At 64.4% G+C, this 24,607-nt stretch overlaps 5 protein-coding genes across 5 annotated transcripts; 1 reads left to right on the forward strand and 4 right to left on the reverse strand.

The window, feature by feature from the left end:
• Positions 1 to 1,119: 1,119 nt before the first annotated feature.
• EMIHUDRAFT_107732 (hypothetical protein) lies at positions 1,120 to 3,157 on the reverse strand (the record flags this gene model as incomplete). Its single annotated transcript, XM_005756719.1, has 3 exons — positions 1,120 to 1,533; positions 1,623 to 1,818; positions 2,844 to 3,157. 3 exons carry the CDS (start codon positions 3,155 to 3,157, stop codon positions 1,120 to 1,122), a joined length of 924 nt encoding a protein of 307 aa, XP_005756776.1.
• Positions 3,158 to 4,474: 1,317 nt separating this feature from the next.
• On the reverse strand, positions 4,475 to 10,082 carry EMIHUDRAFT_221124 (hypothetical protein; the record flags this gene model as incomplete). The annotated part of the gene is made up of 5 exons (XM_005756720.1): positions 4,475 to 5,527; positions 5,595 to 5,861; positions 5,948 to 6,863; positions 8,928 to 9,187; positions 9,678 to 10,082. 5 exons carry the CDS (start codon positions 10,080 to 10,082, stop codon positions 4,475 to 4,477), a joined length of 2,901 nt encoding a protein of 966 aa, XP_005756777.1.
• A 1,205-nt stretch (positions 10,083 to 11,287) lies between these two features.
• Positions 11,288 to 12,217, forward strand: EMIHUDRAFT_221125 (hypothetical protein; the record flags this gene model as incomplete). The annotated part of the gene is made up of 2 exons (XM_005756721.1): positions 11,288 to 11,443; positions 11,786 to 12,217. The coding sequence occupies 2 exons, from the start codon at positions 11,288 to 11,290 to the stop codon at positions 12,215 to 12,217; spliced, it is 588 nt and encodes a 195-aa protein (XP_005756778.1).
• A 1,930-nt stretch (positions 12,218 to 14,147) lies between these two features.
• Positions 14,148 to 16,954, reverse strand: EMIHUDRAFT_107734 (hypothetical protein; the record flags this gene model as incomplete). Its single annotated transcript, XM_005756722.1, has 4 exons — positions 14,148 to 14,222; positions 14,732 to 14,773; positions 15,107 to 15,652; positions 16,343 to 16,954. The coding sequence occupies 4 exons, from the start codon at positions 16,952 to 16,954 to the stop codon at positions 14,148 to 14,150; spliced, it is 1,275 nt and encodes a 424-aa protein (XP_005756779.1).
• Positions 16,955 to 18,194: 1,240 nt separating this feature from the next.
• On the reverse strand, positions 18,195 to 19,184 carry EMIHUDRAFT_221128 (hypothetical protein; the record flags this gene model as incomplete). Its single annotated transcript, XM_005756723.1, has 2 exons — positions 18,195 to 18,970; positions 19,076 to 19,184. 2 exons carry the CDS (start codon positions 19,182 to 19,184, stop codon positions 18,195 to 18,197), a joined length of 885 nt encoding a protein of 294 aa, XP_005756780.1.
• Positions 19,185 to 24,607: the final 5,423 nt, after the last annotated feature.

Raw genomic sequence — 24,607 nt, forward strand, 5'->3', positions numbered from 1 at the left:
CTGAAAATTTCACAAGTTCGACTACTTTCGAAGGCTCTGGCATCTCCGAGGCGGCAGCGGCGGAGGCGGCAGCAGTCGAGGCGGCAGCGGCGGAGGCGGCAGCGGAGAGAGCGGCGGTGCGCCTACCACTGCCGGCACCGGTAGGGATCTCTGTGCCACCAATGCCGCGCGTTCCTGCTTCCCACCTTCCCTGCAGCGAGGCCGTGGTCAAGGCCGTGGTCGTCCCCAAGGCTCAAAGAACAGGGGCCCGCCCTCACTGCATCAAAACGCGGTGTTTGAAAGCGAGGAAGTGTAGAAAGGAAAGAGCCCACAATAACTAGTGAGAGGAGGTGCAGCTTGGTTCGTGTCCTCGGGCGCTCGAGGACGTGTGTGTTGCCTCAATGTTCTTTTAATGCGCGCCCCCGCCGAAATACACTGCAAAACACCATACACGCGAGATGCGTCGGCAGCGACGCGCACGACCTCTTATGTGAAATCACGAACCCTGCGTCAGCCTCGTGCCTCGCCGTCCTCGCCCGGGCGGGAGTCGCTTAGGCGGCTCCCGTGGAGCGTGGTGTACCTGTGTTAGTGCCAGTGCGCGCCAGTCCCGTGCTTAGTGTTGTGTGAGAGAGTTTGGATAAAAAAACCCACTGGCTACAAAAGAATTTTTTGATTTCTTGCCTTTCCCCCACCTCCTTCCCCTCGGGTGCGTGACACACACGCTTGCGTGGTTACGAAACAAACGCAAAAGGCGGACAGACACCATGACTCATCTCAAACAAAGAACCCTGCACAAAGATCGCACGGGCGGGGACCTGTTCCTTCCTTTTTACCCATCTCACAGATCACAGTAGAGGTGTCCGTTTTTTTTATGTATTTATGACTCATCTCTCAGGAGCACTTGGAGGGATTTATTTTTATTTCATTTTTGAGAAGGCGTGTCCGTGCCTCACGCTCTCTCAAGTGCGGTTATTGAGACGGAGCGAGCGAGCGAGTGAGTCAATTTTTAGTTAGAGTTAGGAAGGTAAAGTAGGACAGTCTCAGGCTCGGACTGGACACCAGCGCGATTTCGTATGGGTGGACGCGGGACAGATGACGGCACGCTGGAGCAACACACAGACACACAAACTCACAAGACACTCAGCCTCTCGTCAACTCGGCACAAAAGGCCATGCAGACCGAGAAGCCGACGGTCAGCAGGTTGACGATGGTCTCGCCGCAGCAGTTCATGTAGAACGCGCTCGCAAAGAGGACGGGCAAACCCTTGGCCGCAAGGATGAGCGTCGGCTCGTGCAGCACGAAACGCTGGAAGGCAGACAAAGCCCACGCGATGCCAAAATCCCCTCTGGCAAGCTGCTCCGCCAAGGTGATGTTCGAGAGGAGGGCGTACTCGGTTGCGCCCTCCGACCAACTCATCCCCTCCGTGTCGACGGATGCGAAATTCGCGGGCTCAAACAACTCACACCCGTAGGCCGCAAAGGTGAAGCTCATCGCGATCAGGGCAAGCAAGTTCGAGCCCCAGCCAAAGAGGATCAGCCGCAGAGCCGACCAATCCTGCCGCCTCCACGAGTGGAACGGGCTCGCCTGTAGCCGAGACGTGGCCGATGTGTAGGGCCGAGATGTAGCTGAGCTCTGGGCTCTACCGTTGCGCACGCCTTGAGCACGACGTCGTCGAGCGACGCATACGAAAAGTTGCGCTGGTCCGGTTCGAGATGCTCTAGCCGGGCACGGCTCTGAGCCGCCGCGGCCGCTGCCCAAGCCTTGATGCTGAAGCTGGACTCCGCCGTTCCCGCCGCGTCATCCTTGCCCGGCGCCACCTTGCACGATGCGCGGCAACACCTGCCCAGCCACACGGGCCAACGGAGGAAGGCGCGGCAGCACCACCGGCCGAACCGCACGAAAATCCCGCCGTGTGTTAATTTTTTTCTTGCTTGTTGGCCGAGCGGGCAGACGCCTCTTGCCACGAAATTACAGCAAATCAGTGCCTGCCGCGGCCCTCCAGAGCCTTCTCAACCCTCGCCGTTTGTTCGGCGAACTGCCCGGAGGCGGGGCACTGGAAGGCGAGCGTTTGAAGCATGCATGGGCGCCGACCAAAGCACAGCCGCGTTTGACGACGATGATCCGAAGAAGCGAGTGGTGCAGATCGGCAAGCTGCTCGGCCTCAGCAATGGGGCGTACGCGAGCCAAGAGGTCGTCGCAAGCCTCGACTCGGCCCTCGGAGTCCTCGGCGCCGATAAGAGCTTCGGTGCGACGATCAAGGACCTCTCGGAGGAGAGCCGCTCGTCGCCACGCCTCGCTAGAGGAGGAGAGCAGCCGCCTCGCACCATCGCGTACATGTGTGTGTGCGCTGCGATTGAAGCCGGGGGTTTTCTTGTGAAATTCTTCAGTGCCATCCCTCCCTTGGTTGTCTGTTTTCATTCTTTCTTTTGTTTCTTTCAGTTTTCCGTATTCATTTCTTTCTTTCTTTATTTGAGAGCGCCTTCGTTGTTAATAATAATACAGACGGATGGACACTTGCTGTAGTCTTTTTCGTCTCGCGTCAAGCGGGGGCGGCAAGAGACGGGCAGGCAGCTCACGCGAACGAAACGCGGAGAAGTTTTTCGTATCGTGCTTGGATACTGCGGCAGTCCTGATGTGTGTGCATGTATTGCGCATGTGTGTGTATGTATCGATGGAAGTTGAAGAACAGCCAGGCTCGGACTGGACACCAGCGCGTTCCTGTCCAGTAACTCGATGCTTACCTACTGCGCACTCTTCCACCTGCTCCTCGCCCCCGACCGGGCCCACGCCCTGGACCCGGCGCGCTCGCCTGCCCGTGCCCGTTGCTGCGCCATGCGGCTCGCGCCAGCGGCCGTGGCGTGGACCGAAAGGAGTCTCCCTCCCCTGCCGCGTTGCAGAGCTGCCACAGCATCACGGTGCGGTCGCTGCCGCCCGAAGACACACAATGGCCGTCGCCGCGCAGAAACCGCGCGCAAGAGAGGTGTGAGCAGTGGCCCGTCGCGGCGCGGTACGGCGCATCCTCGACGACGCACGGGCAGTGGAATAGCTTGAGCGTCCCAAAGTCGTCCGCGGTGAGAAGCAGCTTCCCATCGGCGCTCTGAGCTTCCAGAACTTTGGTTGAGGCTAACCTCAGCCATACACTCCTACCGGATGGCTGAGAACTAGGCATGCCAGCCATCCTTAATTCACATGGTTGCAATTAAAGCATCCTGGCCACTCCCTTGTGATAGTGCTAGCACGCGCCAGTCCGCACCTGTGTCGAGCCTGCTGCTAGATGGATGGATAGAGATGTGTGTGTGTCTCGCGCCTTGCGGGGGGGGGGGCGGAAAGGAGGAACCTCTTCCCAAGAGCACCACTCTCTTGGAGCGCCGCCACTACCACCCAGAGCGCTGCAAGCAGCGCCGGGCAATGACGGCTTACCGCCCACCCAGCCCCCCCTCGGCACACCCCGGCAGCCAATGTGTGACGGCTCGAACCCGCTAAGCCATCCCGCAAGCGGGATGGCCCGCCACTCGAACCCGCAAGCGGGTGTACGAACCGCGAGCGGCTCGCACTCGTGACACGCAGGCGTCCGACAGACGGCGCCGGGGCTAGGCGACCGAAGAGGAACTACGGCAAGAACCGCACACCACCTAGCACACCACCCGCTGACGAGCGCTCGCGGAACTGGTCCGCGGCGCCCGCCAGGGGCGTGCGCGAGACAGGGCTCGAAGCCCTTTTCTGTGAGCAGGGATTCCCTCCCGGCGGGGGTTGTGGCGGAGAGCCGGCATGGGAATCGCCGGCCCACCCCATACGCTTCACGCCCCGCCCCAGATCGCGCTGTTTGGTAGGAAAACGAGAACGCCCGAGGGGGGGGGGGGGTCAAGTATGGTACCCTGCTGGTCGGCACCGAGTCGGCTGGCCGCCGGGATCGCAGACTGTTCTCGAGGAGGGCATGGCCCTCACAGAGGCGGTAAGCCGTCCCTGTCAGTGGCTGCACTAGACGCCCATAGAGGCTCGCGGCGCGGGCGGATGACTAGGGGAGAAAAAGCGGAGATCCTAGCTCGCTGGGAGACGTGCGCAACCTAGTCCTAGAGTTGGGAATAGGGGAGAAATGTCAGTGTGAGGGGAGGGCGTACGCCGGCGTTTTTGCCTTTGAAAACTGAACAGTGTTTTTTTTGATGAGCATTGAGCATGAGGGCGCAGCAAAAGCGGCTTGGGCATGTGCCATCGCATCACGCAACTCGAGTACCAAGGGGTGGTCACCTGAGCGGGGTCACTTGAACTTCGAAAGTTTTATTTCGCAGCGCACAGCGCAAGCGCTGGTCCTGCTCCTGGCCTCTGGACTCTACTTTTACCATATCGAGGTTCGCCCTGCCCTTATAAAGTACGCGACACCAAATTTACACCTCCCATGTATCAACAAACCAGTAGCGCGCCCTGAGCCCGCCCCGCTGACGCGCGCGTCCGTGGCGTGTGCGCGCACGGTGTGCTGTGCAGCGTGAAGGTCGTCCGCTCAGACAATCTGGCGGTCCTGCGTCGCTGACGCTTCCACAACGTCGTCGCCATTCGACGGCTCCGCTTGTGTAGAGGGGCCGCGGATCGCTAGAGCGAGCGCGGTGGCGCGGCGCACGCGCGACTGGGCCGTCTGCTTGGTCGCGCCGAGCGCCGTTGCGAGCAGGGCGAGGGACACCTGCCGGTGCGGGCCCGCGTGGCAACCGACGGCGAGGTCGTGGTACAGCCCATCGGCAATCAGGTCGCGCGGCGTCACCTCGAAAAAGTGGCCAAAGATGCAGCCGCCGCAGAGAGCGTCGTTCTCGTGCGCCATGACGATCGGCAGCCTGGCGCTGCGCGCGGCGCGCACCTGCTCTGCGAGCGCCTCGGCGCCATCGCCGGCCCACGTCGACCTGTTCAGGTAGAGCAGCATGTGCGTCGCCTCGTCGCCGTCGCCGTCGCCGACGCTCGAGCGAGGCAGCGAGGAGAGGCGCGAGGGCGTCGCGTCGGTGATCGAGACGCCACCAGCCACGGCCGCCGCGACCGCATCGGCGAGATCTCGCGCCCCGGCGTTCAAAGTCGAGGCCCAGAGAGCCACCGGCTTGGGGAAGGCGAGGTCGACGGCTCGGACTTCGCCAGGGATGCACAGGGGAAGTTCGTCCTCTCCCGCGTACTTTGGCGCCTTCAGCAGCAGCGCCTCGGCGATGACCTTGAGCGAGACGTGCTGGAAGGCCTCGATCCGATGCCACACCGCCATCGGCCAGCCGGCGTCAAAGATGGCGGCCCGCAGCTCCTCGGGGCACTCGGATCGCAGCTCGGCGAGTGTGCCTCCGCCCTTGTCCGGGTCTGCCTCGTGGACGAGCACGAGCGGCTTGCCCATCGCTAGCGCTGCGCGGACCTCGCGCAGGCAGTTCGTCGAGCGCAGGTAGCCCCGCGACAGGAAGCAGAGCACTACCTGCGAGCGACGAATGTACGCCTCGAGCTCTCCGATGTTTTTGAGGTCGTCGATGTCGAGGAAGATCTCGCAGCCGGGAAGGAACTGCTGGAGCTCGTTCTTGATGACGGCGACGGCGTCCTACAAGGGAGAAAGGCAAGTCAGGTACCACACACCACGCAAAACGGTGGGGCAGGGGGTGGCAAACCTGCCCCGTGCTCCAGACGTGGCTGAGGAAGAGGTGCCACTCCTGGCCGTCGGCGAGGGTGATGCCGTCGCGCATCGGCTCGCGCATCGAAGAGGCGAGCCGCATGGTCTTCGCCCTCGAGGCGCTGACCGCCGACACAATGATGACGGCTAGCGAGACGGCGAGCATGACCGCGGTGAGGACGACGACAAAGGTGGTGGCGCTGCGCGACGTCTTGTAGCCAACGAGGGTGTAGCACATGTCTTTGTACGCGGTGCTGTCGCACAGCTGCGGCGGAGGGGCGAGCGGGTGTGGTGTGAGGTTGCGCGGAGGGAGGGAGAGAGGGAGGCGAGGAAGAAAGTGCCATCGCGGACCTGGATGACCACTCCCGACGCGAAGCAGCACGTGAGGAGCAGGTTGGCGATGCACGCAAGGCAGAGGTCGTCGGAGCGCCGGTAGGGACGAGCGAGCGCTAAGAGGGTGAGAAACATGGCCGAGACGATGGCGGCGACCACGGTGCGCAGCAGCTTGCGGGAGCCGTACTCCTGGTCGATGAAGAGGACCATCGAGGTGAGGAAGATCTTGCGAAACAGGTCGAGCACCTCCCAGAAGAGGAAGCGGGCGGAGTAGTCCCGCCAAAGGAAGCTCGTCGCGTGAGAGAGCGGCGTTGCGCGCTGCGCAGCCACGGGCTTGCGGACGCAGAGCAGCAGCGCCAAGAAGCCGAGCGGCACGAGGACGGGCCAGAGGGCGAAGAAGGCCCAAAAGTACGGCGCGAGTCCGCCCGTCTCGTCGTCCCACGTAGGGCCGGCGTCGCACGTGAGCGATGGGTCGGCGAGCAGGAAGCTGATGCGCTGGCTTGTCGCGTCGTCGTAGCCAAAGGACTCGCACAGCCTCGCGCTGAAGATGGAGCGCGAGACGGAGGGAAGCGCGAGGTAGAAGATGAAGATCGCCCAGTAAAGGAGGCGGCCGAGCAGCTGGCGGTCGAATGCCTGCTTGTTGTTGAGGACCGCCGCCGCCGCGACAATGGCGAGCGACACGAGGGCGAAAGCGGCGTACGGCCAGGTGCCTGCGACGAGCAGCCGCGTGCTCATGGCTCCGATGCAGCGGCCGGGGATGGCGACGCCAAACAGGTCCAAGCTGAATAGCTTGAGCACGTCGAGCCAGCGCATAAAGTGCTCGTCGAGGCGGAGGCCGTAGACGAGGCCGAGGGTGCTGCACACCTGGTAGAAGCTGATGACGACCTTGAACTTGGGCTGCAGGCCGACCGCGGACTCGATGCGGGCGGCCCGCCTCCGGAGGCGGCGGGAGAAGGGGAGGCGACGGAGCCCAGCATAGGCGGCGGCGAGCACAGCGATGAGGATGACAAAGCCGACAAAGACGCCGGCGGAGCGAGCCGTCGAGGGGCAGGCGACGCAGCGCCCCTCGGCAGAGCTAAAGTAGTCCGAGTCCGCGACGCAGACCTCGCAGAGCGGGCCGGTGTGGCCGGCGGTGCAGTACGGGTCGTCATCTCCGTCGGTGAGGCGGCGGCGGCGGGCGGGCTGGCCGGAGCCACCAGAGCACGTCTCTGAGTCACAGCGGTGGAGCTCCGAGGTGGCGTCAGAGGCGCGCCAGAAGCCGACGTCCACGCCGAGGGACGCGAGAGCGGTGCCGGCGCTGCAGTTGGCGTGAAGCGGGCACGACTTGCAGTGCACGGTCGGGTTCTCAAAAATGTCGTCTGGATCGGCGCTCGCGTCCTTCAAGTAGAAACCCTCCTTGCAGATGGAGCAGGTGACGTCGCCGCTCTTGGAGCTGGTAGGGTAAGGGCAGAGAGTGCACAGCGAGAGGCCCTCGCTCGCCGCGTAGGTGTCCGCCTCGCACTCCTCGCAAGCGGTGCCGGAGGCTGCGTAGTGGCCGATAGGGCAGAGCTCACAAGCGGGCATGTTGGCCGAGGGGGCAATGCTGCCTGGAGCGCATGGCGTCTGCTGCGTCGAGCCCGTGGTGGCGAAGTGGCCCGGATCGGCGGCGGTGCACTCGCTCGCGGCGGTCGCGCCCTGGTAGGAGCCCTCGACGCACAGCTGGCAGACCTCGTTGCGCGTGCCGCTGGCGAAGCTGCCCTCGTCGCATGCCGTCTGCTCGGTGGAGCCCCGGGCGGCGATGTGGCCCGGTGCGGCGGGCGTGCACTGCGAGGCGGCCGACAGGTCCGTCCTGTCCGAGTAGGAACCGCCCTCGCACGGCAGCGGCGCCGACGCGCCCGGCTCGCAGTAGCTGCCCTTCTCGCACGCGCGGCAGCCTGCAGCGCCCGTGTCGTTCTGGTACGTCCCGCCCTCGCATTGCGCGCACTCGGAGAGGCCGCCCGTGGCGGCGTAGGTTCCCTTGGCACACGGCGTCTGCTGCGTCGAGCCCGTGGTGGCGATGTGGCCCGGCGAGGCGTCGGTGCACTCGCTCGCGGCGGAGAGGTTGGTGGCGCGCGAGTAGCTGCCCTTCTCGCACGGCAGCGGCGCCGACGCGCCCTTGGCGCAGTAGCTGCCCGCCTCGCAAGCGCGACAGGATGTCGCGCCCGTGTCGTTCTGGTAGGTCCCGCCCGCGCACTTGTCGCACGCCTCCATCCGCTCGGTCGGCGCGATCGTGCCCACCGCGCACTGCGTCGGACGCGCGGCGCCGCCCGGACACGACGAGCCCGCCGGGCAGTCGAAGCAGTCGGGGATGCCGTCGCCGTCCGTGACGTTGGCGTAAGTACCCGGCTCGCACGCCGCAGGCAGCTCGAGCGACGCGCCGACCGGGCAGAAGCTGCCAAGTCCGCACCGGACGCAGCTTGCAGCGCCGGTGGCGTTCTGGTAGGATCCCGCCTTGCACGGCTCGCACTCGGAGAGGCCCGCCTCTGCCGCGACGGTGCCCGGACGGCACGGCACGCACGTGTCGCTGCTTTCCGCGCCTCGCGTTGCGCTAGCGGTCCCGGCGGGGCAGGACTCGCACGCGGCGCTCGAGTTGGAGCCGTTGGCCAGGTTGAAGCTCCCCTCGGGGCAGGGCTGCCAGACAAGGCGAGAGGCGGCGCCTGCATCCTGGCAGAAGCCGCCCTTCGGGCAGGCTTTGCAGGCGGCGCTGCCGACGTCGGGAGAGAAGGACCCCGCGGGGCAAGCGAGGCAGTCCTCCTGGCCGGCGAGGGGTTGATACTGGCCGGGGGCGCACGGGATGCAGCTGTCGCTGCTCGCCGCTCCGCGCGCAGGCATGCGAGAGCCGCTCGGGCAGGGCCGTGGGGTGGCTGTCCCCTCCTCACAGAACCTGCCCCTAGGGCACTGGCCTGCGCACGTCTCCTTGGTGTGGATTGTGTAAGCGCTGCCAGAATAGCCGCCAAAGTAGCCTGCGGCGCAGTCAAACCTGCAGTCGGGGGCGGCGAGGTCGCCCTCAAGCTTGCCGGCTGCAGGCATCCAGCTGCCAAGCTGGCAGCTCCAGAGCAGCTGGGACTGCGCCACGACCGTGGCACCCGCGTGCAGCGTGAAGGAGGCGTCGTGTATCGATGCACGTTCGACGTTGGCGCCGACGAACAGCGCCGAGCCCGATGGAGCGATGCTACTGGTGAAAGTGGCTTTCGCGATGTCGAGGGAGGAGCTGTCGGATACGAACACAGCGCCGCCATTCTGCACGAGGGCAGCAACAGACATGGAGCGTCATCCAGCAGAGTGGCCCATCTCTACGGGTGTGGGCTGGCCGTGCGTTGCCGTGCGGAACGCGCACCTGGAGAGCTTTGCAGCTTGAAAACGAAACGTCGTTCGTCGTGATATGGCCAGCGCCACGAGCGTACACCGCGCCACCGTTCTGACGAGATCATCGGCGCAAAGGTGCATCAGGATCGGGGCGTGGCGAGGGCGTGGGGTGGCCATGTGGAGCGCGCGCCTGGAGAGCTTCGCAGCTCGTGAATGACACGTCGTTCATTGCGACATCGCCAGCGCCAAGACCAGCCCACACCGCACCGCCATAGTCAGCACGCCCGTCCACAAAGCGCAGCGTCTCGAGGGAGAGGCTGCAGCCAGCCTTGATGGCAAACATGCGGGAGCCCTTCCTGCCGTCGAGCGTTGCGCCAACCCCGCTGCTGCGGATCGAGAGGTGGATGTTGCCGTTGCAGGTAACCGGGGTGGTGAAGGCGAGGCGGCCGCCCGGCGGGATGTAGACGCGAGCGAGGCCGCCCACTGCAGTGGTATCGACCTCGTTCTGGATGTCGTCACGCGAGAAGGCGGGGACCTCGCCGGCGTGGAGTGGGTGAAGCGGCGGACGCGGAGGAGGGGCTGGTGGAGATGGATGAGCCGGCGGAGACGGCGGAGACGGCGGGTTCGTGGCGTCGTACCAGTAGTCGGAATAGTAGGAATAGTAGGAATAGTACGAGGCGGGCGACTCTGGAGATTGAGACGGCTCGGGAGTCGGCTCGGGAGACGGCTCGGGAGACGGCAGCGGCCACTCGGCAGAGGGCTCGAGAGACGGCCAAAATTCGCGAGAGGCAGAGCCCGGAAAGCAGGAGAGCAGCACGAGTGCTGACATTTGGACGGGGGTATGGCACCGACGCTTCACCGAGGCAGGAATTCTTTTTATTGAAATCTTTGTTTGGGCGTGCCATCTTCGCTTCGCACTCGAAACCACGACGCCGCAACCGTCGCCGGCGCGCGACACGATCTTGTTGGCCGGACTGTCCTCGTCGAGTGTGTGCCGCCAAGGCGGGACGCACTCAGGGACAGTGGGCGACGAGACGCGGCTCGAGGGGTGGGTCCCGCGAAGGCACGGCTGGCAACCGTGGCGCGGGGCTCTTCCTCTAGAAGTCGGGTATGGCTCCGCCCGCAACTCTCTCGCTGACACGCGCGCCCGCCGACCTTACGACGGGTGCGCTGCAGTCGCACGCCTCCCAAGTCATATGCCACGGCGTGCGATCTAGAATCAGCACACGCGCCTCTGCTTGCATACACTCATACATTGGATTGTCATTGCCTGTGAGTGCGAGATATAGGGCTAGCCGCAGGCAGCTAGCCTCTGAGGAGGGCGTCCATAGACACCTCACTAGACCCCACATACGGTCTCGTCCGTGCCTTGCCGGCCGGTGAGATTGCTAGAGGTGGAGCAAGCCCGCTCTAGCCTCGCATATCACTTCCTGTCGTCTGTTGTTTGTTGTGCCCTTGTTTGTACTCTTGGCACCGTGGAGTGCTGGGGGGGGCGACAGGGAGGATATGGCCTTGAGTTATGTGTTTGCCGACTCAGGGTGTGTGGCAGCCAGCTGGCTGTGTGTCTTGTGAGCTTGTTTGTGTCTGTGTGTCGCTCGTGCGTGTCGTCATCATCTGTCCAGCGTCCACCCATAGGGATTTTAAGGAGAGGGGTGTGGTGCGCTAGCCGTCGCCCACCCTTGCGTGCCGTTCTCCCATCCCTCCCTTGGCCGGTGCGTTTTCTTTCTTTCTTTTTTCACACAACACGTGGTGTACCTGTGTTAGTGCCAGTGCGCGCCAGTCCCGTGCCCAGTAAAAGAAAGAAAGAAAGAAAACAGACAACCCAAGGGAGGGATGGGAGGACGGCACGCCGCCACCACACAGGGATTTTAAGGAGAGGTGCCCAAAAAAAAGAAAGAAATGCCCCGTGTTGCGTTAAAATTCTTTTTTCAGTACGCGCGGGGCTGGAAACACAGGTACACCACAATCTGGCCCGCCGGATACGACGAACCCTGCCTCCTCGATGGGGCAGCGATTCGGCTGCTGGCGTCGGCGATGGCGACAGTGCGGGCGTATGAGGACATCGAGGCGCGTCGCGGCCGGGATGGTGGCGATGTCCGGGACGTGCGCTGCTGCCGGGACGTGCGCTCCTGGGCGGAAGTCTGCGCGGCGGCTCGCGAGAGGGAGTTCAAGATCTTGGCTCGCGATTCGGTTCGCGCGGCGGCGGCTCGCGCGGCGGCTCGCGCGGCGGCGGCTCGCGCGGCGGCGGAGGCGGCGGCAGAGGTGGCTGAGGCGGCGAAGGAGGAGGAGCCCGAAACGGGCAGCGGGGAGGCTGCGGCATTGGCCGCGCCCCTGCGCGGCCTGGCGTCTGCGCCAGGCTGCGCTGGCACAACGGACAGGGTCACTTCTTTTTTCGACACTCTCCGCCCCGCTTGCAACGCGACAACGGCTTCATCACCTTCATCATCCTCGACATCCATCGCCGGTGCGGCGGCCGGCGAGGCCGCGGCGGCGGCGCCGGCGTTGACCAAGAGCGCTAGGAAGCGGCTCAAGGAGAAGGCGAGGAAGGGGCGGCGCGCTGCAGAGGCGGCGGGCGAGCCGGAGGTGGCGCCATCGCCGGCGCCGCCGCCGGTGTTCAAGACGCTCAGGGAGAAGAAGGCGGCTCAGGCGTCAGCGGAGGGCTGGGCGGCGGAGGTGGCGAGGGCCGAGGAGCTCTACGAGGAGCTGCGCGAGCGCGCGCCCCAGCACTGCCGCCGTGGCGGCAAGTGGGCGCGCGAGAAGTTCGTGATGGCGGTGCAGGGAGAGTTCCCGCGCGCGCGAGGGGCAGGCGTTCCCAAGGGGACGGTCCTGTGCCTCGGCAGGGTGCTCGACGCGCACGATGAGCAGGATGACGCGGAGGGTGGGCACCGGGACTGGGAGGAGGACCCGCTCGGGTTCGACACCAACCCGATGCTGCTCCGCGCCATGTGCATGGCGTTCGAGTGAACGCCGTGCAGGCAGCCTGTGCCTTTTGGTGTACCCCGTTTGTACCGCGTCCTGTGCCCCCGAGTTCATTTAATAATATAACACAGGTACACCACGGGCGCCGCCTAAGCGACAAGAGTGAGTGAGTGAGGGAGTGACACACACACACACACGAGAGTTAACGCGCCGTGTTCGTCCTGGCGAACGAAGTCGAAGAAGCGGACAGGCGTATGCGTCTCCGCCTCCTCCCTCGCACCAACCTCGCGACACGCCGCTGCGACGCCATCGCGACCAGCGCAAACGCCGGCCTCGTCGGCAACCAGAATCCCAACTTTTGGAGGTTCACCGGCCGGCAGAACGCCGACGGCGCCATCCACGCGGCTGCAGGGCCGAGGCTGCTCGCCGCGTGCCGGGAGGTTGCCGCGGATGATGACAGCTACGTCCGCTGCCGCATCGGCGAGGCCGTTGTGACGCCCGCCTTCAGCCTTCCCGCCGACTTCGTGATACACGCCGTCGCGCCAGATGGCATGTACGGGCGCAGCCTGCAGCAGTGGTGGGGAGGCAAGCGGTGGAGCGGCGGCCGCGGCGCTGCGTCGGCGCACCTTGAGGGGCTGGAGCGGAGCGCGGGCCGTGAAGCAGCGTCTCTTCACAGCCGGCTCACTGTGAACAGGTCCACCTCGAGGAGCCGCTGCCGAGCGGCGACGCGGGCGGGCTGCTCGCGCAGACGTGTCCCCGCTCCCAGAAGCAGAATACGTACTCTTGTATCCCGACTAGCTGTTCGCGCCGCTGCCGACTCTTGTATCCCGCCGGATTCGTCTCCCTCGCATTCACGCGGTGCTCTGGTGACTCCGCACAACACCGTAGTCCCGCCCTCACGTCGGCGTATTCACCACGAGCGGCCCCGCTTGATCCTCGCCGCTGCCGGAGGCGAGCCCGCGTCTATGAACCTCCCCGGAACCTTCTCTCTCGCAGGTACCGCTCGATCTTCGCCGCGGCGGAGGGCGAGTCGGCGGCCTCGGTGGCGCTGCCCGCGGTCGGGCGCCGAGTGGTCTCGGCTGCACCGCTGGCCTCCCTGGACCTTTCCATGAGCCTTCATAGAGCCTTCTCACAGGTGCGGCGTGCTCGGCTTCAACGCTGGCCGGGCGGCGAAGGTCGCCATCGGCGTCGCCATTGGCCTCTGCGGAGGAGGCGGTGGCGGGGGTTGCAGAGGAGGTGGTGGCGGCGGTGGTGGTGGTGGCGGCGGTGGCGATGTTGGCGGCGGAGGTGGCGGGGGTGGCAGCGCCATCAGCAGTCTCGAGGAGATCGAGGTTGCCTTCGTGGACGACTCTGCCTTCCTCGCGTGGGGGCGGGTGGCGCGCGGGCTGGTTGGCGAGCCAGAGGCGCAAGGCGCGGGAGGGGTGGCGGGCGCTGAGTTGTACGACTTGCGGCGTGTTGCTAAAGTATAGCGAGCGAGCGGTGAGCCCCCCCGGTGAGAGGGGAGGTACGTCGCCGGTGATTGCGTGGCGTAGTTTCAAATCAGGCCAAAAATCGGCGCACAACACTCAGGTGTTATCTCACCCCTCTCCAAGCGACCAGCATGCTCTCCAGTCTGACTCGGACCGTGGGCCGGCAGTCCGCTCCACCTCCCCAGTCCCCAGCCCCAGGCCCAGCGCCGCGCGCGGCTCTGAGCATTGAGAAGAGCTGAAAGCTCTCATGCGTCATGGCCCACGTGTACGTGTGTCGATGAGTGTACGTGTACGTGTGTTGTGTGGTCAGTGAAAGGAGCCAGCCATCCCCATGCACTTTACGTTCCACTTGGTCTTCGCCACACTCCACACACGCCCAGCACGCTGGCGGCTGGGCCGCGCTGCTCGCGCGCCGAGAATGTGTGCCAGCCATGCCGAATAAGGAGCGACGTAGAGGGAAGCGGGCGCTGTCCTCATGCCATGCCGAGCTTGCTGGGTCCTATCCCCTACTCTGCCTCCGGCGCCGCGGGCAAGTCGAACGCGAGCACCTGGCCTGGCCCGCTGCCCTCCGGCACGACGACCTACGTACGGTGGGGTAAGGTAGGGCAAACCTCTCCACACACACGAGGTGGTGGGGCGAGGGCCAGGCTGGTCCCTCGCGACTCCACGTCTGGACGACAGGAGCCGGCGCGGCATTCAAAGTGCAAGGCACAGTGCGTGTGGGTGAGCGGTGTGGGAGTGCACGACAACCTCAAATTCGCCGCCCCAAGTGGCGGAGACCTGCGGTGTGAGTAGAGGCGGTGTGAACAGAGGCGATTGTCGCGCCGGCCGTCTCTGGGGCCTCCCGCGTCTGTAGCGTGTCTGACTGTCTCTGTGCCGACGTGCGGTCTCGGGCCAAAGGCTGTGTGAGCGTGTGTGGATGCACCGAAGTCAGGGTGCGAATGCGGTCTCGCGCAGTGTGCTCTCGGAGCAGCGCGTGAGTACTGGGGCTGCGAATACAGTCGGACACACCAGAATGTACGCGTGCCCTCTCCGGTGCTAGCTGGAACGCCAAGGTCCGAGTCCGCTTCTAGGGGCGGATCACGCGCACGGCCGTGCCCGCAATCGCCCCGTCAGGAATCGTGATCTGAACCTAGAAACAAAGAAAGGAAGGGTCGACGAGACAACGGAGGCTGCGGAAGAGGGATAGAGGGATCTGCGCCTAGAAAAGGAAGGACAACGGGTGCGCAAGACAAAGAAGGCTGTGGAAGATGCCCTCGGCAATCGTGATTTGCACCCGCTCGGTGCGCGCAGGATGGGGAGACGCCGCCGCTGGCGCTGCCGCTGCCGGCGGCGGCGGCGCGGCCACGGCAGCAGCAGCAGCGGCGGCAGCGGCAGCAGCAGCAGCAGCAGTGGCGGCGGCGGCGGCAGTCGCCTCGGAGAGCTGTCTGATCGCGGCTCTGAGAGGCACTGCCCCCGCCTCAACCTCGTCCTCGACCCGCTCGAGCGTGTCGTTGTCCACGCCCGCCTCCTCGGCCGCCGCAAACGCGGCGTCCAGCGCCACCTCGTCCGCTGCCGCCGCCGCCGCCGCCGCCGCCGCCCGCTCTGCAGCCGCAGCCCCCGCCGCTTCTGCCGCCGCTTCTGCCGCCGCTTCTGCCGCCGCTTCTGCCGCCGCTTCTGCCGCCGCTTCTGCCGCCGCCTCCTCCTCCGCCGCCCTCGCCGCCTCCGCCGCCCTCGCCGCCTCCGCCGCCCTCGCCGCCTCCGCCGCCCTCGCCGCCTCCGCCGCCCTCGCCGCCTCCGCCGCCCTCGCCGCCTCCGCCGCCCTCGCCGCCTCCGCCTCCGCCGCCGCCCTCGCCTCCACCGCCGCCTCCGCCGCCGCCCTCGCCTCCGCCTCCGCCGCCGCCCTCGCTTGCTTCTCCGCCCTCGCTTGCTCCTCCGCCCTGCGCGCCTCCTCCGCCCTCGCCTTGCTCTCCACCTTCTCCTCCTTCCGCCTCGCCCGCTCCGCCTCCTTCTCCTCGCGGCTAGGGGCCGCCTTGCCTGGGAGTGCGGAAGGTGTGTGTGTGTGTGTGTGTGTGTGTGTGTGTGTGTGTGTGTGTGTGTGTGTGTGTGTGTGTGTGTGTGTGTGTGTGTGTGGTGTGGGTGGGTGGGTGGGTGGGGGGGGGGCGTCTCCGTGTGCTGTTCGCCGCGCGTGCTGCCGCCGCCAGGCGAGCCACGTGCTGTGAACAGCAGGCTGTGTGGGCTGTGAACAGCAGGCTGTGTGGGCTGTGCTACTCGCGAGGCGCCTCACCCCTACCGCCCGCCGCCCCGAACCCTCCCTTCGCCGGGTCCACAGCCACCGGCCGCCGCCGCCCTCTGGCCGCCGCCGCCGCCTTTTGCTTCCTCGTCTGCCGCGAGGGCGGCGGGCGGCGCGTGGCGATGCCGACGTCGAACCCCCCCTCCGCCTGCGGGACACGTCCGCGACACGTCCGCGACACGTCCGCGACACGTCCGCGACACGTCCGCGAGCGTCCGCGACTCGGCCAAGGCCGTGGACAGGGAGCGCCACGGGCTGGGGCAGGGAGGTCGCGACGCCCGCTCCTCGGGCGGGTGGCGGTGGAAGAGTCTCGGAGGTGTGTCGGAGGTGTGTCGGAGGTGTGTCGGAGGTGTGTCGGAGGTGTGTCGGAGGTGTCTCGGAAGTGTCTCGGAAGTGTCTCGGGCAGCGCAGCGCCGCCTCGGACGCGACTTGGAGGTTGAAGTCGGCGCAGATGGCGGGCAAGTTTGCGCCCTCCCGCTCCGCGAAGAGCAGCACGCCGCCGGGCTTGAGCGCGTTCGCGAGGAGCGAGACTGCGCCGTACGCCGCCTGCTCTGGGGCTCCGTCGAGCATGTCGAAGAGGAGGGCGGCGTCGAACGATGCGGCGGTGAGCGGGACCGCGTCGAGGGGCGTCTCTGTGAAGAGCGAGAATGGGACGCGCAGCTTCGCGGCGGCCTCTCGGATGGGGCCCTGCTCGACGATGAGGTTTGACGGCGGCACGACCAGCGTCATCGCCTCGGGCGACGGCACGTAGTACAGGTTCTTCGCGTCCTTTCCCAGCTCGAGCACCGTCGAGCCGTTCGGGACGTTGTTGGCGATGTGGGACGCGGTGACGAACTGGCGGTTCCAGTAGGCCGGATTCACCCACGAGTTCTTTGTGCCCTGGCCGATCCGTTCGCCGATGGAGAGCTTGTCGGCAAGGTCACCGAGCGGCGTGCCGCGAGCATCGTCTGACATCAGGGCGGCGCGGCGACGGCACACTGCCTGAGGGCGGAGCGGGCCAGGACGTAGCGCGGCCGCGCTGGTGAGGCTCAAGAGCAGCATGCTGTGCCCGATGAGTTCGCCTAGCCGCTCGTCGCGTTTGTCGTTGACCTTCGTCTTGGTTCGCGCTCCTAGGAGGTGTGGCGCCTCAATGCACATCACGGCGCCTCAATCCAACGGTATGGCGGGTGGGTGCTCTCTACTGCCGCGGCGCCCCTGTCGGTTCGGAGGTGCCCGGCGGCCGCGCGCTTGGTGCCGACGTCGACTGGCTGCTCTCGCGGCGCCGACCGAGGCGTGCCGCTTCGGTCACGTCGCGCGCGCTGCGAGGTGTCTTCATCACCCAAGATAAGTGCGGTCTGGGACAGATTAGGCTTGATACTGATGGGCCTGGGCCAGGAGAGCGACAGAGAGGGCGAGGTGGTGAGCTGGGAAGCCGCTTCGTCGGCACCTGGACATGTCGCGATGAAGTGCCAAAAAGTACTGTTTGCGGCTATTGCTCAAAACTTCGGGAGAGAAGGCCTACATATTATGACTGCATCCATGAGCCTGGTGCATGAGGGCTGCGGGATCACGGTCGATGGCGCCGATGATGACCTCCTGGCCCAGGCCCATCAGTAGCAAGCCTGAGCTGTCCCAGACCGCACTTATCTTGGGTGATGAAGCTCACTCTGGCTCATACCACGGCTCTTACGGCCTCACGCACGCCCGTTTCAGCCACAGACACCGCCGGCACGCACTCCCACTTCACACATGCTCAAACACAACCCCACCAAAGCACAGCTCTGATCAGAATGGGCAAGGGCTACTTCCTGGTGACCCTGGTAGCCGCTGGCTCGCCACTTCACTCGGCTCCTCTGCAGCGGTCTCGCGCTCTCTCCATGCGAAAGATCTCGTTTGAGCGGCTCCACGAGGGGAGCGCGGCGACCAGCCGGCGGAGAGCAGCTTTTAAGACTTGTCCCTCGCACGACACTAGGCACGGGACTGGCGCGGACTGGCACTAACACAGGTACACCACGGGAGCCGCCTAGGCACTGGTTCTCGAGGTTCTCGAGGTGGATATCCTTTGGCCGCGTTGGGTAGCGAGCCGAGGATTGGTGTAACCCGAGCCACGGAGGCGTGTTTTCTGACGGCCGCACTGATGCATGATATAAAAAAACGATTCATCGCCAAGATAGTCCCCCTCTGTATACTGTAATTGCCGGTAATTACGCGACCATCCCATGTCTGCAATAGCAGCCATTCAGTGGCCCGTCCACAGCCTGCGGGCTTTGCTTTAGGCCATGGAGAAGGACACTGGCCTGCATCACCGGCAGCTGCCCGTCACCTCCTCCCACCGATTCTTGGTAACATCGGCGGTCGGTGATAGGGCCTCCTTAGCCTCCTTGGCCGCCTTCTCGGCCCATTCCTCGGCCTCTGCGACGATCTTGTCTGCAGATTCTTTGGCGGCGCCCACCACTGAGTCGGCTACTCCCTCCAGCTTCTCGACGGCGCCGCTGTCTTGTGCCGCCTGTTCAATTTGAGTGAGGGCTGCGGCTGTAGCGTTGGCGACCGCCTGAGCCGCGCCTGTCGAAGCGTCTTCTATCTCGTCGAGCTTGGAGCAAAACGCGGCGGACGCGACGGCCAGGTTACTGACGACAGGTAGCCCAACTTTGAGAATAGAAAGCAGCTCGCCTCGCGCTGCGAGGGACTGGAAGGTCGCGAAGAGCGACTCCTTCTCCACATCACCTATGGTTGCTTGCCATGCCGCGGCGATGCTTTCCGATTCAACGCCGTCTTCGCAGAAGCCTATCGCTGGCACTGCGACGGTCAGCGCTGCGAGCAGAGCAGTCCCGCTGAGCGCCGTCCCAACCATCACAGTAAGGCATGGAGGCGGGATAACGTAGCTGCCTGGCTCAACCTCCAACGTGGACATCGATGGGATGTGGTCAGCTTTGTCTGTCGGCAGCCGTGGCACGCAGGCGATCATGACTCCGGACACGGCGAGGCTTGTGAGCAGCAGGCACTTCCAGGAGCGCACGACTGGCTGCGGTGGAACTGGCAGAAGTGGCTCCGCAAGCATGATCGCGACGCCGTCGTGGCCTGTCAAGGACGCTGAGCGAGAGCGGCGACGGCGTGAACTTTGACCGACCGTCACAACAAAAAAGGAAACGCGAGAGTGAGAGAGAGAGAAAGAGAGAGAGAAACGCGAATGGTCGCCGATCCAGGGATCGAACTCCTCAAAGCTGCCCCCAAGTCTCTCAGCCATCAAGGCGCAATACTCCCACGGGACTGCCGCATCATCCAAGGGAACCATGAAATGGACCTTCCCCGAGAACTTCGCGCAGCTTCGATTTTTGGAGTATTTTTGCCGCACTTTCCGGGGTTTGCCGTGTACGTACTTTTAGCTTACTGGGAGAAAAGAGAGAGGGGGTTGTGTTCTCTAGGCCCCTAAGGGCCCTACGCGCGGCGTGAGAGCTCGGAAGCGAGCTTTGCACGGCGATCGAGGATGGCACGGTTCACCCCCTTCATGCCCGCCCCCGGATACACCTGGCACAATTTATTAGAAGTTGAGCCGCGCACTTCCGGCCGAGAATAAAATCCCTCTGGTCTCTCAGCCCACTTGCCCATAGCCGCCGAGACGGCGCACTCTGCTGACTCTCATCTAGCGCCCTCTTGGGGCCTCTCCTGACCGCTGTGGGCCTCTCCAGACCTCCTCTTGCCTTTGGGAGTACCCCTCCCAGTCTACTTCCTAGGACACAGGCACAGGTTTGCATAATGCGAGCTTTTTCTCAAGGGCTATAGTGCAGAGAAGAACTGCGCAGTAACTCGCATCGCATTGTAGCTGTGAACAGCAAAACGGGACAGTATCGCACCTGTGGCGGCTCTGCCGATCGCCTTTGTGACCCGCCTTCTTCCATGTCGGAGTTGGCAAACCTGTCGGGGCTGCTAGGCGCATTCAACCACACGTGTCTGATCCCGCTCAACCGTTCGCTCGTCGCCGGCAACGGCACGCTGACCTGGTACGACGAGCAGCTCGATGGCCCCCTGGGCTACGGCGCGTGTGCTGACTCGTCAATCCTCTGCGCGGTGATCATCCTGCTCGTGGTGCTGATCGCGACGTCCAGCCGCAGTGGCGGCGGTGTTGCGTCCCGCGCGTTTGAATATACCGGGTACAAGGCGACCCTGCCGACGGCCCCGAAGGGCCCGAAGCCGACAAAGAAGGAGATGCAGCAGCTCAAGGAGCGGGCCCAGGGAGCGGCGCTGATCTAGAGCCTCTGGATGGCCACGCCTTTTTGACTTGTCTGGTAGAGCGATTCAGCGACCGCGTGCGTCTCCATCTCTCTCCTTCCGACCGCTAGAGCACATCTCTCTAGAGTCCTGTGGTGTGCTGCGTGGGTTGGATCTAAGTTTACTGTCGACATTGAAACACGCCGGCACGATCCCGTGTCGAGACGCCCGCACGACGCCACGGCCCACGCACAGAGTCTGACCCGCAGGCCGCAGTTTGAGCTTTGACGCGTGACCTTTCAGCTTTCACCCCTATTTGTCGTAAAAAAGCCGTAAAACACGGAGAGACCCGGCTTTGACCGGAGCCGGACCTACGACCTACGACACTCGCGGCTGGACGACATTCGAGCGGTGCTCCGCAGAGCTAAGCTCTCCAAGCTGGGCTTTGCCAAGTGGAACCTCGTCATCGACGTCGCCAGTAGAGGGTCGACAGCGTCCTAATCTAAAATCTGAGATTCAGCTGAGCCCTGGCTGTCAGGCTGTCAGGTGCTGTCAGGTGATATGTCGGGCTGTCGGGCAGCTGTCAGGCACTGTCAGGTGCCTCTGTCAGACCAGCTGTCAGGTGCTTTCAGTGCTGTCGGGTGCTGTCGGGTGCATGTCTGACAGGCGAGGGGTTCTGTAGCTGTCAGGTGCTGTCGGAGCTGTCGGGTGTTGCTGTCAGACGCTGTCGGAGCTGTCAGAGCTGTCAGGCTGCTGCTGCTGTCAAACGGTGGGCTGTTGCTGTCAGGTGCTGTCAGGTGGTGCTGTCGGGGTGCTGTCAGGCTGTGACACACACCAGCCACACTTATGACACTATCAAGAGGAGACCAGCAGGACTCTACTACACATACATACTCTAGCCTCTACTCTGCCTCCGGTCCCACCATCTTTTTCATGGTGGACGTCACCATCTTCTTGTCTGCCGCACTGAGAGAATAGCAGAGAGGCAGGGTGGAGTGCTTCTTCAGGTACACCTTGCTGATGATCTGGTAGTTGCTGGTCCAGCGGAAGGCCTCCCCATCGTTGTCGCTCGTCAGCTTGTAGTACTTGCACGCTCTGTTCTGGTAGCGCGGGCCGTCTGGGGGGGTCCCGTCACCCTTCACCTCACGGTACCACCGGAGGATAAAGAGGCCCTTGGGGTCGTTGATGAAGACCCCGTTGCTGCGCTGACTCATGGAGAGCTGGCGCAGGTACTCTGCGCTGGAGCTGCCAGTGGCGCGGCGCGCGTCTACTGTGCCGTCGGCGACGGCCACCTGCTCAATGTTGCCGATGGCAAAGACCTTGGAGCTGTCCTCCATGGTGAAGAGCACCGCAACTGCGAAGAGAAAGAGAAGAGGGAGAGATGAGGATGCACGTCTTATGTGTGTGTGTGACAGGCGGGCAAGGGCGTGGTCACCGTCATCATCATCCATGTAGAAGTCGAGCTCCTCATCCACATCCTCGCCCCGCTGCTGATGGGACTTGATGAGCCGCTTGACGTGGAAGCGGAGCTTGCGATCCTTTGACTCCTCCTGGATGGAGACGTTGAAATCTGCCAGCAGCTTACCCTCAATGGGGCACAAGAAAGAGGCTCTACGGGGTCTGTGTACGGTCTGTGCTGCTGTCGGGCTGTCAGGCTGTCAGCGCTGCTGTCAGGCCACTGTGTGCTGTCGGGCTGTCAGGCAGCTGTCAGGCTGTCACGTTAGGGCCTGACAGCGACGGAACCCCTCGCCTGCCAGACTCTGCTGTCAGGCTGTCAGACACGTGCTGTCAGACTGTCAGAGAAAGTGCTGTCAGCGCTGTCAGGCTGTCGGGCACTGTCAGGCGCTGTCCGGGGGTTGCTGTCAGGCTGTCAGACCAGGGCTCAGAGATTCAGGATTTTGAGGCATCGCTTCAGTGAGGCCAAAGTGAGTATATGAATGTGTGAGAGAATGGTACGACACGAGGAGTCACGCGGACCGACTCGTCGGTGACTCTGCTGCACGCCGTTTCCGATTTTTTTCTCAGCGTGAGCGAGACGTACGTGGGGAAGAGTGCCACCGTCGGGTAGGACGGGTCGTCCCGGAGTATCAGAGTGGCCGTCATGGTCGCGGCGAGCAGCGCCGCGCGGCCACTCCGGCGCCGCGTCGGCAACATGGGAGCATGTCCACCGCCACTTCGCGGTCGCAGCGCTGTTGTCGCCCAAAACGCCGCGATGTACCTTTCCGGCAAAGCATCTAGCTGCATATCGATTTCGACTTGACGGCAGCATGGAGGCATCACGTCTCCATGCTGCCGTCAAGTCGGAGCCAGTCAGCGGCGACCACAGCGCTCAGAAAGGTACATGGCGAGCCTTTCAGAGTCAAGCGATTGCACGAAATCCCACACTGGTGGATTCTGGGGCGCCCTGTCTACCCCCTATCGCCAGCGACGACGGCGGCGCTCAGCGGCGGATCCCCGCGACTCCGGAGCGCATGGCGACGCTGCTCGCCGCTTGCCGCTTCACCAACGGTGCTGTGTTGACATGTACATACATGACTCGTCTGAACGTCTCTCGCCGCCGCTCTCCCACCGCACAGCACACACGCGCGTCGGCCCTCTACCTGTATGCGCGGGTCTCTATTATGCATCTACGCGGCTGAGGCTGTCCCTGCGCGTGCATGGGCCATGGCGCCCGCCAGATCACGGCACACGGGGGCCCGTCTCTCAGCGACCTTCGAGACGTGGGCGGAGTGTCGAACCCCAGTCTCGGGCGCCAGTCGTTTGCATGCAGGCTAGCAGGCATCGAGCAGCTCCACCAGCATGCCGACGAGCGCCTTGTCGAGCAGGTCGCGCCAGCACATGACCGGCAAAGGGCACCGACTGCGGGCCAAGAGGCACCGCCTCGGCCCCACGAAGGGCAGCCCAAGCTCAGAACCTCCGCGCCACACTGGCGCCTGCGCCCCGCCCTGACGCGGCCCCGCCGAAGAACGGCGAGAACAATGGACGGGGACGTCCAATATGCGGATTACCATGCTTGGACCACCGCCGTTGTAAATCCGATTGCGATTGGACGCCCGTTGAGGATGAGGGAGATCAAACTCCCTCGACTGATCTGAACTCTGCTTTCCATTCCCACTCTGCAAACCCCGGAAAGTGGGTCAAAAATGACCACCGACACGTGTAGGCGCGTATCGTAGCTAAGGCTCGCGCCCTGACGTGTAAGTGCTCCTAGAAGTGCTCATGTGCACCGAGCCCATATACGCACCTCGGCTGTATGTGTGGACGCGAGTATTAACTAAGATGAGCGCCCACGCATGAGGATGCGCGTCTGCGTCCAGGTAGCCCAGATGCGTGTCTTCGTGTCTGGGCGCTTATCTTGAGTAAGGCTCGCGCCTACACGTGTAGCTGCGTATCTTGAGATGAGGGCCCACGCTTGTGGCGCCTATCTTAGCTAATGCTCGCGGTGTCGGCGTGGGTGCGTGGCGGTCAGCATACGCTCCCACACATGCATCTCAAGATAGGCATGTGGCGCCCACACAGGTCGGTGAAAGGACCGTGTTCGACTGGTCCGGGGGGGGGGGGGGGGGGTCGTGGCCGTCGTGGTTTCGTATCAATCAAGAATACTCACTCATATTCGTATCACCGATTCTCGCTGCAACCTTCATGCCACCTCGCGGTCGTCCCACTCTCGTCGTTCTCTCTCTTGTCGCCTCTGTCGCGTCGCTCTCCTTTCACCCTTAAAGAAAGAAAGAACAACAGACACCCCAAGGGAGGGATGAGAGGACGGCACGCCGCCACCACACAGGGGTTTTAAGGAGAGGGGCGTGATGCGCTTCCACTCGCAGAGGCCGCGTCAGCTCATCTCTCGCCCCCTCCGACAACTGATCCCAAGCCCCTCCTGGTGTATTTTCCCCCGCCGCAATTCTTTTGTTGCGAGCGAAAAAAGAATTCTTCTCGCACATGTCTGCTCCACGGACTTGTTCTTCGGGATGTCCACCCCGCCGCGCCGCCGCTCGCGCCGCCTCGCCGCCGCCGCCGCCGCGCCCTCACCAGACACGCCGCCGCCCGCCCGCCTCCTCGACCTCCCCTCGGAGCTCCTCGAGCGCGTCCTCTCTCGCTGCGACCCCCTCGACATCGCTCACGTCGCGGCCGTCTCGCTCGTCTTCCACGCCTCGCTCGCGGAGCAGGGCATCCGCTTGTGGGCGCAAGAGCGCGGCTTCGAGCTGCCGGCGCAGCCGGAGGACGGCTGCGCCGTGCGGTGGCTGTGCTACTCGGCCTTGCTGCGCGAGTCCAACCCGCCGGCGAGGGTGGCGGCAGGCAAGACGCACAGCGTCTTCATCGATGGCGAGGGGCGGCTGTCGACGTGCGGCTCTGCGCCGCCTTTGATTCTTGGTCACGGCGAGGGAGTGATGCGGCTGAACACGCCGACCCGCCAGCCGTCAACGGTGGGTGAGCGCGCCGTGAGCGTGGCGGCTGGATTCGGGCACAGCCTTGCTCTCACCGCCGGCGGCGCTGTCTGGAGCTGGGGCG

Source organism: Emiliania huxleyi (assembly GCF_000372725.1).
Source record: "Emiliania huxleyi CCMP1516 unplaced genomic scaffold EMIHUscaffold_95, whole genome shotgun sequence".
NCBI lineage: Eukaryota > Haptophyta > Isochrysidales > Noelaerhabdaceae > Emiliania > Emiliania huxleyi.